This window comes from Odocoileus virginianus, chromosome 10 (genome assembly GCF_023699985.2).
Source record: "Odocoileus virginianus isolate 20LAN1187 ecotype Illinois chromosome 10, Ovbor_1.2, whole genome shotgun sequence".
Taxonomy (NCBI): domain Eukaryota; kingdom Metazoa; phylum Chordata; class Mammalia; order Artiodactyla; family Cervidae; genus Odocoileus; species Odocoileus virginianus.
The window spans coordinates 7219324-7233466 of NC_069683.1; the positions used below are offsets into that span (position 1 = coordinate 7219324).

Sequence of the window (14143 nt, forward strand, 5' to 3'; positions counted from 1 at the left end):
AGGGAGACATAAGCCAAGATGTGTTTGTGTATATGCGTGTGTATATGTGTGTGTATATGTATGTGTATATGCGTGTGTATATGTGTGTGTATATGCATGTGTATATGCGTGTGTATATGTGTGTGAGTGGGTGCATCCATACACAGGACTAGGAATTCATTTTATTCTGTAAAAACCAGTGAGCACTTACTGTCTGTGAGATATGCCTAACTCAGTCCTGTTACGTTAATCTCATATTTTTACTTTCCCCCAAATCTCAGTATTATAACAAGCTCTGGAAACAGTTGTAAGTTTTATCCAGAGCATCAGTGAACCTCTTATATCCTTCCTGTTATCCTCAGTAGCTCAAAAGAAAACATTTGAGGAATAGCTTAGAAAACCCAGCTCCTAATGGAAAGGTGGGCATTCCCGTATAGACATTTCTATTCAAAATGAAATGTGTCAACAAAGCATAGTCTGAAGATTGATTAGGCTTGAACTTGAATCACTAATCAGTATAGGTTCTCGCTAGCTAGGATTCATATACTTGTTGTGGTGTTAAGGTACCTTCAAGAGTGCTTGCCAGCTGTGTTCATCTCAGAAACGACACCCATGACCACATTTAATGGTTTTCTTTCTAGAGAACACAGATATTAGAGCTACTGCATCCTAGCCACATCCACAGGACATGTTTTCAGGAAAGTAAGATGAAAGCAGACAGATTGGGAGAAGACACTCGTATCTGAGGCCAGATCCAATTTCTTAGACCATCACATTAAGGAAGAGACATCTATACCTCCTACCTTACTACTTTGTGATGGTATCAATGTGTGCTCCATCACATTCTCCTTGGGTGGGAAGCAACTGTTCCATGTATAACTATCCCCAAAGTGGGAGCCTTGTACACCAGACAGGACAGTGAGCTGGGTGGGTTCAGCTTTACATCTTTCCCTAAGAAGGAAGGGGATGATGCTTTCATACATATGGTGGCGTTGACTTATTCAGGATATTTGCTTGCTCTCAGTTCTCTCTCTGTGAGAAAAGCAGTATCTTTGCTCTGTTTTTCAGAAAGCAAATTTCCTAAAGTTATTAGTTGAAAACAAAACCTAATGAGATCCATTTTGGTAATTCCCCACAAAAATGATTGTCATGTGGATAGCTAACCCCCTGTGGTATTTAGAGTGAGTGAGTGAGTGAAGTCGCTCAGTCATGTCCGACTCTTTGCGACCCCATGGACTGCAGCCAACCAGGATTCTCAGTCCATGGGATTTTCCAGGCAAGAATACTGAAATGGGTCACCATTTCCTTCTCCCTGTGGTATTTAAGCTGCCTGCAAATCTTTATAATTATTTTGTCAATGCCCCTCAAATGCTGCCAGGTAAACACTTCAGACCAAATTTAATATCTTTTCTAACAAAAATATGAGCAGATTTTCTCTCTGATTTTGACATATTATACTTTTTTTGGGTGCTGTTCTGTAAGTGAGAAAAGGGAGAATTGAATGATCAGAAAACTTGGATAGCAAAGATAATCATGGAAGCCATGTTCTGAGAATGGCAGGCAGGGGCACGATCAGACCTCCCGACCAAAGCAAAAATGGCTATTTTGCAGATCCTGATTCAGTATCTGCTGTCTGTACACCCTGCCTTCTTTCTGACTGAAAAACAATTTCAGTTTAGTTCATCTTTTATATGAAGAAGAAATGGAGGGTTTATGGTCTTGTTTTCCTTTTTTTTTCTTTTCTATTCTAAGACATGAAGCTAGATCTAGTAAGCTTAGATTTCAGTGACAACTCTAGTTAAAGAATAATCATGTCAGTTTACAATGTTGAAGATGAACTTGCACTTAAGTGCGAAATTTTTTCTTCCTGGAATAGTGGTTGGCCTCTATAGTGTAATTTTCAAGTAGGAAAGAGCTATTAGCATCCTATAATTGGGGGAATTGGGGGAAGGCCAGAAGAGAAAGATGGATTTCTCCAAAAATTTTTGTTCTCAATATCAGAATTACTTTGCAGCCATATATTTAGCCTAATGATTATAAATATCAATTTTTTTCTTTTTACTTTCAACTTTTGCTCTGAAAATGCTAAAAATCTTAAAATATGAATCTTAACAATAGTGATTATTAATCTTTAACCATTTCAAACTCTCATAAGAAATTTTAAAGCCAGTTAAGGAATTCTTTGCTCTGTTGAGACAGACTGAATAAATTTTTTAGATGGTATCTTCTCAAAGATAGTATTATTGAAAGAAGGTCGACATTATCCAAGAAAGTGAACAATAAAGATTCATAAGCCTTTATAATGTAGATTCTGAATTGGTCAACAGCATGGTCTAATTGCTCAGTTCTCCACAAAATCTGCCTGACTATATTTTACTGCTACAAATAAGCAATTTGGGGATCACTTATTTATTTTCTTACATGGCAGTTACATTGGCATGAAATGAATACACTACATGAATTTTTTTTTTCACTACATGAAATTTATTCTTAGCTTTTCAAATGTGTTGAAGCAGACTCTATAATTGGGAACTGTATGTTGTGAATACCTGAGTATACACTTGCTTTAAGATTTTTTAAAAAGAGATGAATTGTTGTTTATAGAAATTCCTGAGGACAAATAAGTCATGTCCATAAATGCTACCACCATTATATTTGCTTTTCTTTATTTATAGTAACCAATTTTATTGTCATAAAACCCCCTTAATGTTTATTTCTCTGTCTGTATATGTGTGTGTATGTGTATATGTAGCCCTGGGTAGCCCAGATGTTACAGGCATTATCCAAAATACTGAAAAAGAAGTCGTGTTATATAACAATATGTCAGATCTTATTTGACATATATTTGCTTGCTCACTTGGTTGACCTGCCTTACTATGTTCTTTAAATAGAAGATTTTAGAGAAGATAACTATTTTCATCCCACTCCTGACCCTGGAGAATATTCAATTGACCATTTGAATGCACTTCAATTTGAACTTATTTTTAGAAGATATAAATAATTATGTATTTTCATTATGTATGTCTTTTCTTATTCTATAGGTATTTTTTCCCCTAAAATTAACTAGTTACACAAATATGGCATTAAATTGACTGGTATTCCAGGGCTCTATGAAAAAGCTACCTACACTTTTGGAAATACAAAAATATCATCTTAAATTTCCTGTTGATGTACAGAAGCATTATTATTAGCCAACAGTTTCCATTATAGAGTAGGATTATTTTTCTAATTTGTCATTAGAGTCCAATAAGAAAGGCCACTGATATCCTGACATCCCATGTGAGGGCCATTTTGTATTAAGTAGCCAAATATTTATAACCTTATATCTGTCTTGTGAAGATAACTTGATATTTCAAATACCAAAGGTATAGTAAAAGAAAAGTGGGCTTATGAGTGTTTGTTACTCATATAAGTCTTTGCAAATCTAGATTAGATGGGTCAAAAGATTGGAATGGAGGAGAAAATAATAGCATTAAGTCTTTCCAAGAATTACAAGTAAAAATAACCATTAGGTGATTACAATTGATTACTAGTTACTCTTGCTTAATTTAAAGTTTTATATCATTTTAATATACATCATTTGTAATATCAATTAAATTTTGTTTGAAAATAGATTTTACTTCAACATTATGAATACTGTATAAAAGAGGTTAACTGTACAGGAAATCTAGTTGCTACAAAACTGGGACTGAGCACCTTAGATTTTTAAATATTCAAATGTACATAGAAAGACATAAAATGTCTATTACTAATTTTAAAACAATCTAAAAGAACAATGAAAGGGAGACTCCTTTTTTTTATTTATTGATCTGATCTTTGTAATAATGCTTGATTAAGATTGAAATTACCATAAAAATATTTCAATAATACTCTCTTTGAAATACTGGGTGCAAGCCCCCTGGTCTGTGGTTTATTTCATCTTTAGAAAGAAATGGTATAACATCATAAAATCACAAAATAATTAAATTTATACTACAGAAAAATTAATTTGAATTAAACAAAGGGAAAAGTGCTACCCCTTTCCACTGTTGTTTCAGTTCAGTTCAGTTCAGTCTCTCAGTCGTGTCTGACTCTTTGCGACCCTATGAACTGCAGCATGCCAGGCCTCCCTGTCCATAACAAACTGCCGGAGTCTACCCAAACCCATGTCTATTGACTTGGTGATGCCATCCAACCATCTCATCCTCTATCATCCCCTTCTCCTCCTGCCCTCAATCTTTCCCAGCATCAGGGTCTTTTCCAATGAGTCAGCTCTTCGCATCAGGTGGCCAAAGTATTGGAGTTTCAGCTTCAACATCAGTCCTTCCAATGAACACCCAGGACTGATCTCCTTTAGGATGAACTGGTTGGATCTCCTTGCAGTACAAGGGACTCTCAAGAGTCTTCTCCAACACCACAGTTCAAACGCATCAATTCTCCGGCGCTCAGCTTTCTTTGTAGTCCAACTCTCACATCCATACATGACCACTGGAAAAACCACAGCCTTGACTAGACGGACCTTTTTGGATGAAGTAATGTCTTTGCTTTTTAATATGCTGTCTAGGTTGGTCATAACTTTCCTTCCAAGGAGCAAGCGTCTTTTAATTTCATGGCTGCAATCACCATCTGCAGTGATTTTGGAGCCCCCAAAAATAAAGCCAGCCACTGTTTCCACTGTTTCCCCATCTATTTGCCATGAAGTGATGGAACCAGATGCCATGATCTTAGTTTTCTGAATGTTGAGCGTTAAGCCAACTTTTTCACTCTTCTCTTTCTCTTTCCTCAAGAGACTCTTTAGTTCTTCACTTTCTGCCATAAGGTGTCATCTGCATATCTGAGGTTATTGATATTTTCCTGGCAATCTTGATTCCAGCTTGTGCTTCATCCAGCTCCATGTTTCTCATGATGTAAATTAACTTATATCTGCATATAAGTTAAATAAGCAGGGTGACAATATACAGCCTTGACGTACTCCTTTTCCTATTTGAAACCAGTCTGTTCCATGTCCAGTTCTAACTGTTGCTTCAATTAGAGAACTACATTTGCTATTAACTGTGCATTGAGTGGAAAACTTAAGTTGAAATGCTATTTACTTATCAAAGTTTATACTTATGAATGTATTACTTAAATTATAGATATGAATATTACACTTTTTAATAATAAAACTTGTCTATCTTTAGAAAAGTTTTTTTTTTTTCTGTTTTCAAGAATTTAGGACCTTTAGAAAAGTTACTCTTTGGAAGACCATATTTTACTTGAACTCAGCATTATGTTTCTTGAAAATCCTAAAGGGAAACAGTAAACCAATTTAATTTAAAAGGAATACTGGAATGGATACCATTTTATTCATATACTGCAGACTAACAGGCATTGAATGTTACATGCAGGTCAGTCACTGTGCTAACTACTTCAGATGATTTACCTCTGTAAATGCTCGCAACAATTCTATTAAGTAGGGACAGTTTTGCTCCTTTTAACTTGTGAATAAAGTGTAGAAAGTCTTGCCCAAGATTACCAAGATAATTTTTGTTGTAACTTACATTTAAACCTGAAGCCCTTTGACTCCAATCCCTCACCTCAATCAAGAAGCTTGCTCCAAACGGTGACAAAGAAAATGTCAGTCATCCAAACAAATTCATCCCAAATGAGTGAAAAAGGCATTGAGGACATTCTGCTCCATTTTAACCAATATCTATGAGTATGTTTACAAGATAAGAGACTGGCATCAAATTTGGCACATTTTAGGCTGTCCTAGGAGCTCATTATTCATTGCCCCCTTATTGAAAATATGCCTGTTCATTCTGTGGCAAAATCAACCACAAGTGTAACCCGTCTTTATGGCTTTGAACGTAGCCCCGGACAGACTTTATATTGCACCAGTGGCCTCGACACAGCTCTGAGCTGACATTCCTTAGGGAGTGAGGCAGCACAAGTGTGCTATGACTAACTAGGCAGATCTGTTGACCTGGCCTTTGCAGTGTCTGTCCGCTTCTCTACACAGCACATGTGGTTCCTGTGCGCTGTGGAGATGTCTTTCCTGTGGATCCCCATCTGCTCTTAGAGTTTTCACCTGTTCTTTTGCAGAGAATTCTGTGTGATCCCTATATTGACCTCTAAAATTTCTTGAAATGTGACCTCAGAATGCCATAGGTTCAATCACATGAGAGAGGACAGACACATTTGTATAATAAATGTTATTTTCAACGTGCAAGTAAGTCATTTTATATTTTGACAACACTCCATGTGAAAGAATTAGTGACTGAAAAAGAAAAAGGATCCAAAAACTTTCTGGGAAAGCAGTAAGCTAGTGAAATATCTGTAGGAGAATTTGTGAGTCAACTTTGTAAGAGAATTTGTGAGTAAAATGGAGAAATATAGGGTACCTTTTAGTTTTGCAGAATTCCAAGTGAAATTTTGAATTTCATATATATATAGCTACTATATATATGTATGTGTATCTATATATATACACACATACATCTATATATTTATAGTGTGCATGCTCAGTTGTGTCAACTTTTTGGGACCCCATGGACTGTAGCCTGCCAAACCCCTTTGTCCGTGGAATTTTCCAGGCAAGAATACCGGAGTGGGTTGCCATTTCCTCCTCCAGGGGATCTTCCCACCCAGGGATAGAACTCACATCTCCTATGGTTCCTCCATTGGCAGGTGGATTCTTTACCATGAGCCACCAGGGATATCTCTTTATAGAAAGAGCTACTGTTAATCCAATAACTAATGTATTTTTCAAGTTCTAATTGATAAGAATGTCTTAACTACTAAATCATTTGGAAAATAGTTGCAATTCTCAATTTACAAATCCTTAGATCAATACCTTCATTAACATGGTGGACCTCAAAAATGTTTTTAGTAATTCTTTTCCTTCTCATTTTCATATTATTTTCTCCAATGTACTCCCTTTCCCTTCTTTCCTCCTCTTTTCAAAATGTATTTTTCTCATCTCTCTTGTATATCATAGCCCAATTTTCTCTTCCTCTCCCATTATTTCCCCTCCTGTTTGAAATTGGAAAAGAGAAGGCAAGCAATGGACTATGACTTATAAACTCCAGCTATATTTTAAATTCCTCTATTGATTGTTTTCCCTTCTTTCTAGTTTATCTCCCTATTAATAAACACTGTTTACATAATTTGCCCCTATTTCCTGCTTCTTTTAAAGTGTTCTCCTCTTGGGTAACATTGATACAACACAGCCTCGGGACTCCTTATCCATACTTATTTGGACCATTTCTTCTCACTTTGCTGACATACTCGTTCTAGGCCTCTTCATCTTACCTGGCCACCAAAATAAATATCTGACCCCTGACCTAATGTACCTGACAGACATCAGTTTGTTTCCTACTGTCTTTCCTCTGATCTAGCGCCTATGGCACTGGTTCTTTCTAACCCTTTAAGGATTTGATTTCTTTGCTTCTTCCAAAAAGCTTTGATTGACTCTCCATTTGTTAACTCACTTTTTGATCTATAATCTCTTCTCACTCCAGAACTTTAACGATTATTTTCTAGAATTCAACTACTATGGTCTTTACTTCCATCTCGTTAACCTGATGGATCACACTGAGCATGCAGATATGAGCTGAAGGAACAAAGTAGGAATCCTGTGGACAAGGCATTTAGCACCAAAGAAGACTCTGGGGCTTCTGAAGTCCCTTGTGGGCTAGTAAGCTATCTGTAAGTTTCTTTTGCACAATACTGTCCTAACAGCTGCCTATTGGGGCCTTTGCTCTTTACCCAGCTCATTAGTAAAGAATCCACCTGCCAGTGCAGAAGATGCTGGAATGCAGGAGACAACAGAGACATAGGTTCGATCTCTGGGTCAGAAAGATCCCCTGCAGTAGGAAATGACAGCCCACTCCAGTATTCTTGCCTGAAAACTTCCATAGAGAGAGAAGCCTGGCAGGCTATGGTCCATAGGTTCACAAAGAGTCAGACACGACTGAGCGACTGAGCACTCATGCATACACGGAAAAAGACTCCAGACTTCTTATTGAGCACAGAGTGAATTTTTCACTGTAAGGTGATAGAAGAGAAGAAGAAATACTACACTAAGAACATAAGGGGAGCAGAGTATTTAGTTACAGTTGTTCCCATTTACCAGACACACCAGTCTCTCCTCTTGTGCTGAGCAAAATTCATTTGAAGGCTTGGTCAGGACAGCTGTAATAGCAAGAATGACTGGAAGAGGACTTAAAGGTGTGTGGGTGTGTTGGGGGGAGGGATTAAGAGCAGTCGTGTTCCTATTGCACCTGCAGGATGAAGGGATGCGACACGCCTGCATATATGTAAGGTCTGGGGGTTGGGGTGGATGTTATTCCCTTGTTTTATGAGCAGTGTCAGGGAAGCATTTAATACGCAGCTCTCCTCCTGCAAACTCCAACATGTATGTGCTGTGTGTGCTTAGTCGCTCAGTCCTGTCCAACTCTTTGAGACCCCATGGACTGCAGCCCCCCAGGCTCCTCTGTCAGTGGGGATTCTCCAGGCAAGAAGACTGGTGTGGGTAGCTGTTTCCTTCTCCAGGAGATCTTCCCAACCCAGAGGTTGAACCCAGGCCTCCTGCATTGCAGGCAGATTCTTTACCAGCTGAGCCACCAGGGAAGCCCATGAATACTGGAGTGGGTAGCCTATTCCTTCTCCAGGGCATCTTCCTGACCCAGGAATCAAACTGGGGTCTCCTGCATCTCAGGCAGATTCTTTACCGGCTGAGCTACCAGGGAAGCTCAAACTCCAAGATATTTGATGGCTAAAAAACTACAAACAAAAAAAAAAAGATACCCAGCCAACCAACAAACACACATAGTCCCTGGAGTTTTATATAACACAAAACAAAGAGACTGATTCTTGCACTCTGATGAAGTCAAGCCCTAATTTACTAAAAAAGAAAGTTGCTGGGGCTTGTCTATTTTTTCTCACCTGAAAGTGGGATCTTCCAAAAAATAGTCTTCAGAATATTCTGGGAAACATTCATTTTATTTGTGGTCATAAATAATATAAATACACATTAGACAACCCTGTTTTCTAGCAGTGGCAACTACAAAAGTCTACTAACCAATGTGCTTAGTCGCTCAGTCGTGTCTGACCCCATGGACTATAGCCCACCAGGATCCTCTGTCCATGAGGATTCTCTAGGCAAGAATACCGGAGTGAGTTTCCATGCCCTCCTCCAGGGAATCTTCCCAACCCAGGGATTGAACCCAGGTCTCCGCATTGCAGGCAGATTCTTTACTGTCTGAGCTACCAGGGAAGCCCACTAAACATTAGGAAAGAAGTATGTGGACTGTGTGTATTTGTGTGTGTGCGTGTGTTGCCTTAGAAATGGGTAATCTTCTCTAAAGCCATGTTGTCATAGCTTTTGTCCTTGGGATCATAGCCTGGAACATGCGCCAGGCTTTCTTGCTTGAGGCCGTTTTGTAAGACAGATTCAGCCCCTTGTTGCCAGGTACAGCCATTCTCAAGGTTTTCCTGAGGAAAATAGAAAGACACATATTAGTGGGAAAGTCTTAATGTATCCCAAATCAAACTCAGGGAATCTTGCTTACACCTCCCCCTTTGAAAAAAAAAAAAGATAGATAAATATAAAAACAGCACAAATAACCCTGACCCAGGGCACTTCCTAACTGGTAGATTTGATGCCTCAATCCATGTAGGTGCCATTTCTAATGATGATGATAATAATAATAATAAAAACAGAGCAGTTTAGTGAGCTTGTGGCCCAAACAGTAAAGAATCTGCCTGCCATGCAGGAGGCCCAGGTTCGATCCTTGGATTGGGAAGATCCCTTGGAAAAGGGAATGGCTACCCACTCCAGTGTTCTTGCCTAGAAAATCCCATGGACAGAGGATCCTGATGGGTTACAGTCCATGGGGTCACAGAGAGTCAGACACAGCTGAGCCCGTAATTGCATTGCACAATATATCAATGCATGGAGTGAAAACATCTATGTCTCTAGTACAACAGTCCTGTGAGGCAGTAGTATTACTTCCTGAGGAGAGACAAACTTGTGTCTTGCAAGGTGGTCACCCTCTTCCTTTCCATGAACAGCAAGTCCTCTGGTCACAACAGGAGCCCTGTTAGGCGAACTCTCCAGAAGGCTGCTCAGTGTTGTTCCTTGGCAAAGGAGCCCAGCGGTGACAGCTAAGTGTCCCCTCCCAGCCTAAACTCAGCCTTGAGAACAGAGGCTGTGTGTATCAGCAAGATTCTCCATTTATCCCAGGAAATGTGTGCCCAGGAAGATACGGCTGTAAAGCAGTAAATAATATGATTCTTTTTTTTTTTTCTAGAACTTCCTCAAACTCCATTTATCCAAACAATACACTGCTTAGCCAGCTGCCTTGTCAGCAAGTAGACTGCCTTCCCATTCTGAGCCCCTGTCAAGAAGGTGCTCTCCTTAGCAAAAACTGTGAAACTCAGCTTTACTTCGCATACAAGTTATTATGGGCTTTGGGTAGGGGGGAAGCAAATGCCAACTTAAGAGCTGTGATAAGGGCAAAGAGTCCCTCTCCTAGACTACTGACAGAGTGAAATATCTGGGCTTGAAAGAAAGATAATAAGCCCTCACTTTAAGGGAAAAAAACTCCTGCCTGTAATCAGACTGAGAGGAAAGACACAAATAAAACCAGTTGCAAACCCAACAGGAAACACCGCTTCTGTCAAGGTCCTGACATTATCAGATGCCATAGTAACTTGGAGTGATTACTGCTCTTCCACCAAAGCTGCCCCAGATGGCTTTGTCTCCATTCCCTCTTCCCTTACTTAGACCCCTCTGAGAATCCTCCAGGAGAAACACCAACCTTACCCTTTTGTTGAGGATGGCACACTTGGGGTGTCCCAGACCCCTTCCTATATCAGTCAGTAAGTCCAATCTGGTCTGACTTCAGGCTGTTACGGTGGTTGTGGGCTGATGTGACCTTAGTCATACTCAGGCAGTGTCTCTAGACCTTAATAGCACTGGGACAATTTCCCTCACCCTGTGTGGCCTGAACATGATTCTTGGAAGGATAAGGGGAGAGCTGGGAGATAGTATGTGTCCTGCTGCTTCTCTGTCTGAGAAGTTCCATCAATACATCTTACTTTATATTTATATATAAGTAATAACTTTATATTTATACTCTGTGACATACCAGACATGTTCATGTCCAGGTCACACTGCATGGTCTCCCCTTTGTTCTCAGATAAAAGCTGAAGTTCCAAAAGTGTGAAAGTTGCTCAGTCATGTCCTATTCTTTGCAACCGCATGGACTATACAGTCCATGGAATTCTCCAGGCCAGAATACTGGAGTGGGTAGCTGTTCCCCTCTCCAGGGCATTTTGCCAACCCAGGAATTGAACACATGTCTCTCACATTGCAGGCAGATTCTTTACCAGTTGAGTCACAGGGAAGCCTAAGAATACTGGAGTGGGTAGCCTATCCCTTCTCCAAGGGTGCCCCCAGGATCTTCCTGACCCAGGAATCAATCCGGGGTCTCCTCTCCTGCGTTGAAGGTGGATTCTTCACCAGTTGAGCTACCAGGAAATTTAGCTGAGGTAACTGAAGTGAAAACCCAGATTCTTTCAGATTCTCATATCCACCAGCTACCCTCCCGACTCCCAGCCTTGCAGATGGTTTAAATGAGCAGAAACAGAATCCTTTTGAGCCAATTCATATTGTGAAGCTCCAACATCAGCTTACCTGCTCTGTTCCGCTGTCATGCTGAACTCCACACCAGCACAGTGTTTTGTATTTCTTAGACCAAAAGCAAAATAAATTGCAGACTGGTCTAATTAGCAGTGGTGGAATATCCTTGCCCTTTTGGCGACCTATTAATAAAAGGAAAAATGGATTAGGTGTTGCACGCTTCCAAGAGTTCCTTTAAGGACTGTCCATTTGAGAACTAGGTCACTCTTTCTGTGGTTAACCCCAAATCATGCCTGTAAGATGGGTACGTCATTCAGCAAGGCACAAGACTAGCCCTTGTCTTCCTAGGCCCCAAGAAGAGGAAAGTATGTAACCGACCTGTTAGGAAGCTGATGATTACTCCAGCAGCTATGCATCCCAGCCAGCCCACGGTGCTGTAGTGCAGGTAGGAGATTGCATACCAGGTCTCAGCGATGGCAGGTCTGTGAAGAACAGCAGCACATCCTCAGTTCTGAGTGTGAAGTCATGATTCACAGTGACTAAGAGGATGGCTGAGGGCTCGGTATTTCTTAAAATGGTCTTCCCTGGTGGCTCAGTGGCGAAGAGCCAATGCAGGGGACCCAGGTATGATCCCTCGTTGGGACGATCTCCTGGAGGAGGAAATGGCAACCCACTCCAGCATCCTTGCCTGGGAAATCCCAAGGACAGAGGAGTCTGGCAGGCTACAGTCTATGGGGTCACAAACAGTCAGACATGACTGAGCAACTAAACAACAATCTCTGACAACCCCAAAGCTTATCTTTTTGCCATTTGGTCATTTTTTAAAATAATTGACTGTAGAGTGGTTGTGTTTTATATTCCACTCAACTCAATCCATCCCTGAATTATAAGTCCTACTACTACACCACAATTGCAATAAGGACCATGCCTTCCATTTCAGACATTTACTAAGCCCAGATTTAGTGCCAAAAATTGTGACAGACACTGGAGATTAAAGATGAGTAAGTCACAAAGTCTACATGTAAGAGTTAACAATCATAAAATAGAGCAACACACCTTCGCAGAAGAGCAACAAAGGATTTGGAAAATATTCAGAAAGAGTGTTAAACCCAGGCTGATATGCGAGATGATGCCTCAGCTTGTTTTTAAAAAATACTTAGCTGTTATTCAACCAAAAAAAAAAAAAAAAAAAGGTTGTTAGAGCCAGGATTCAGCATTTCAAGAAAAAAATATAGAATAAGCACAGGCAGGAAGGAAGAAACAGCCTAGTGGACTTGAGAACTCAGACTTCCAATTACCACTCTTGCCAAGTTCATTCTTGGGCACCAGAATGCAGAGGAATGCATATTCTTGGGCACTGGGATGCAGAGGAATGTGTATTTACGTAAAGCTGGAACCCTGGGGCACTCTTTGTTGCTGGGTACCATCCAAGAGAGCAAGATGGTCTCAGACTTAGCATGAAGTATGTGCCTTTCTCTAACTTGGGACCCTCTCTCTGGGACCTGACGCCATCCTTAAGGTGAGACTACCTGCTGGATAGCACTGGAGTCACTGATTCCGTCACATTTGATAGGTCACACTGGTCAGTCGATAAAGGCAAAGGCCATGTCTTAGAGGCTGGTGCAGGGTAAATGAAGGCCCCGATGGCCACCCAAAATGAGAAGAAGATTCCAGTCAGAAGGCCTGCTAGGGCACCCTTGATAAAGAAAAGCAAAAGTTAATGAGAGATCTGACCATTAAAAGATCAAAGCCATTGAAAGAATAATAAGATGAAAAGCCTTCTGTCTCAGAGATTCTGGCTTTCTACCCCCAATCCTGGCCACTTGTGCTCAAAACAGCACACTGCCTGCTTTCAAACTCCCACAATGAGCTTTATTTAGGAATACATTGTTCCTTAAATGAAGACATTGGAGGACTTTATTGTGGTCATTGTATGTAAATTTTGGCAGGATTTGTTTTTCTCCTTTTGGCTTCTCCCTCTTATCACTAAAAAATAACTTGTTGAACCTCAGTTCCCAGAAGAAGAGTTTCAGAAATTCAGGAAAACCTCAGATAATGGAGACATTGGGGTCATTCTTCACTGACAGCCATTGTAGGCTGTGATATAGAAATTTTTATTCATATCTCTTCCCAGGTGATGCTGGTCACATCCTTGGACTCCCAAGTTTAGAGTTTTTGATTTGAGTCTAAATGTTAGTTGTGTCACTTAAGGGTCACACTTCTTGATACAAAATTAAAAGTCAGTGAGTCACTCACTCCTTCCAAGGAAACAGAATAACAGAGAGATCAGGACCACCGGAAACTAAAACTGAATCTTGCTGGTCTCTGCCAGATAGCTGAGCTTTCTCTGTGATAGAAAACAACTTGTCGGTTTCTCTTATTTATTCATAAAAACGGCTCCTCAGTTACAGCACCAGAATGTTCTCTTTGTTATTGTTTGGGGAAATTAAAGCAATGAGTATGGCTTGACTGCTAGGGCCCTTGGGCTAACTGCACATGTTTGCTCAGTCATGTCTGACTCTTTGCAACACTGTGGACTGTAGCCTAACAGGCTCC

The 14143-nt window shown here is 40.2% G+C and overlaps 1 protein-coding gene across 1 annotated transcript in view; it reads right to left on the bottom strand.

The window, feature by feature from the left end:
• Positions 1 to 8924: 8924 nt before the first annotated feature.
• Positions 8925 to 14143, bottom strand: part of SLC5A12 (solute carrier family 5 member 12) — a 45269-nt gene continuing 40050 nt past the window's right edge. Inside the window, exons 12-15 of the mRNA XM_020881857.2 lie at positions 13117 to 13283; positions 11966 to 12069; positions 11642 to 11769; positions 8925 to 9435 (exon numbers count right to left, since the gene is read on the bottom strand). Coding sequence (XP_020737516.2) covers positions 9283 to 9435; positions 11642 to 11769; positions 11966 to 12069; positions 13117 to 13283 — 552 coding nt within the window. The 3' untranslated portion in view covers positions 8925 to 9282. The remainder of the gene's footprint in view (positions 9436 to 11641; positions 11770 to 11965; positions 12070 to 13116; positions 13284 to 14143) is intronic.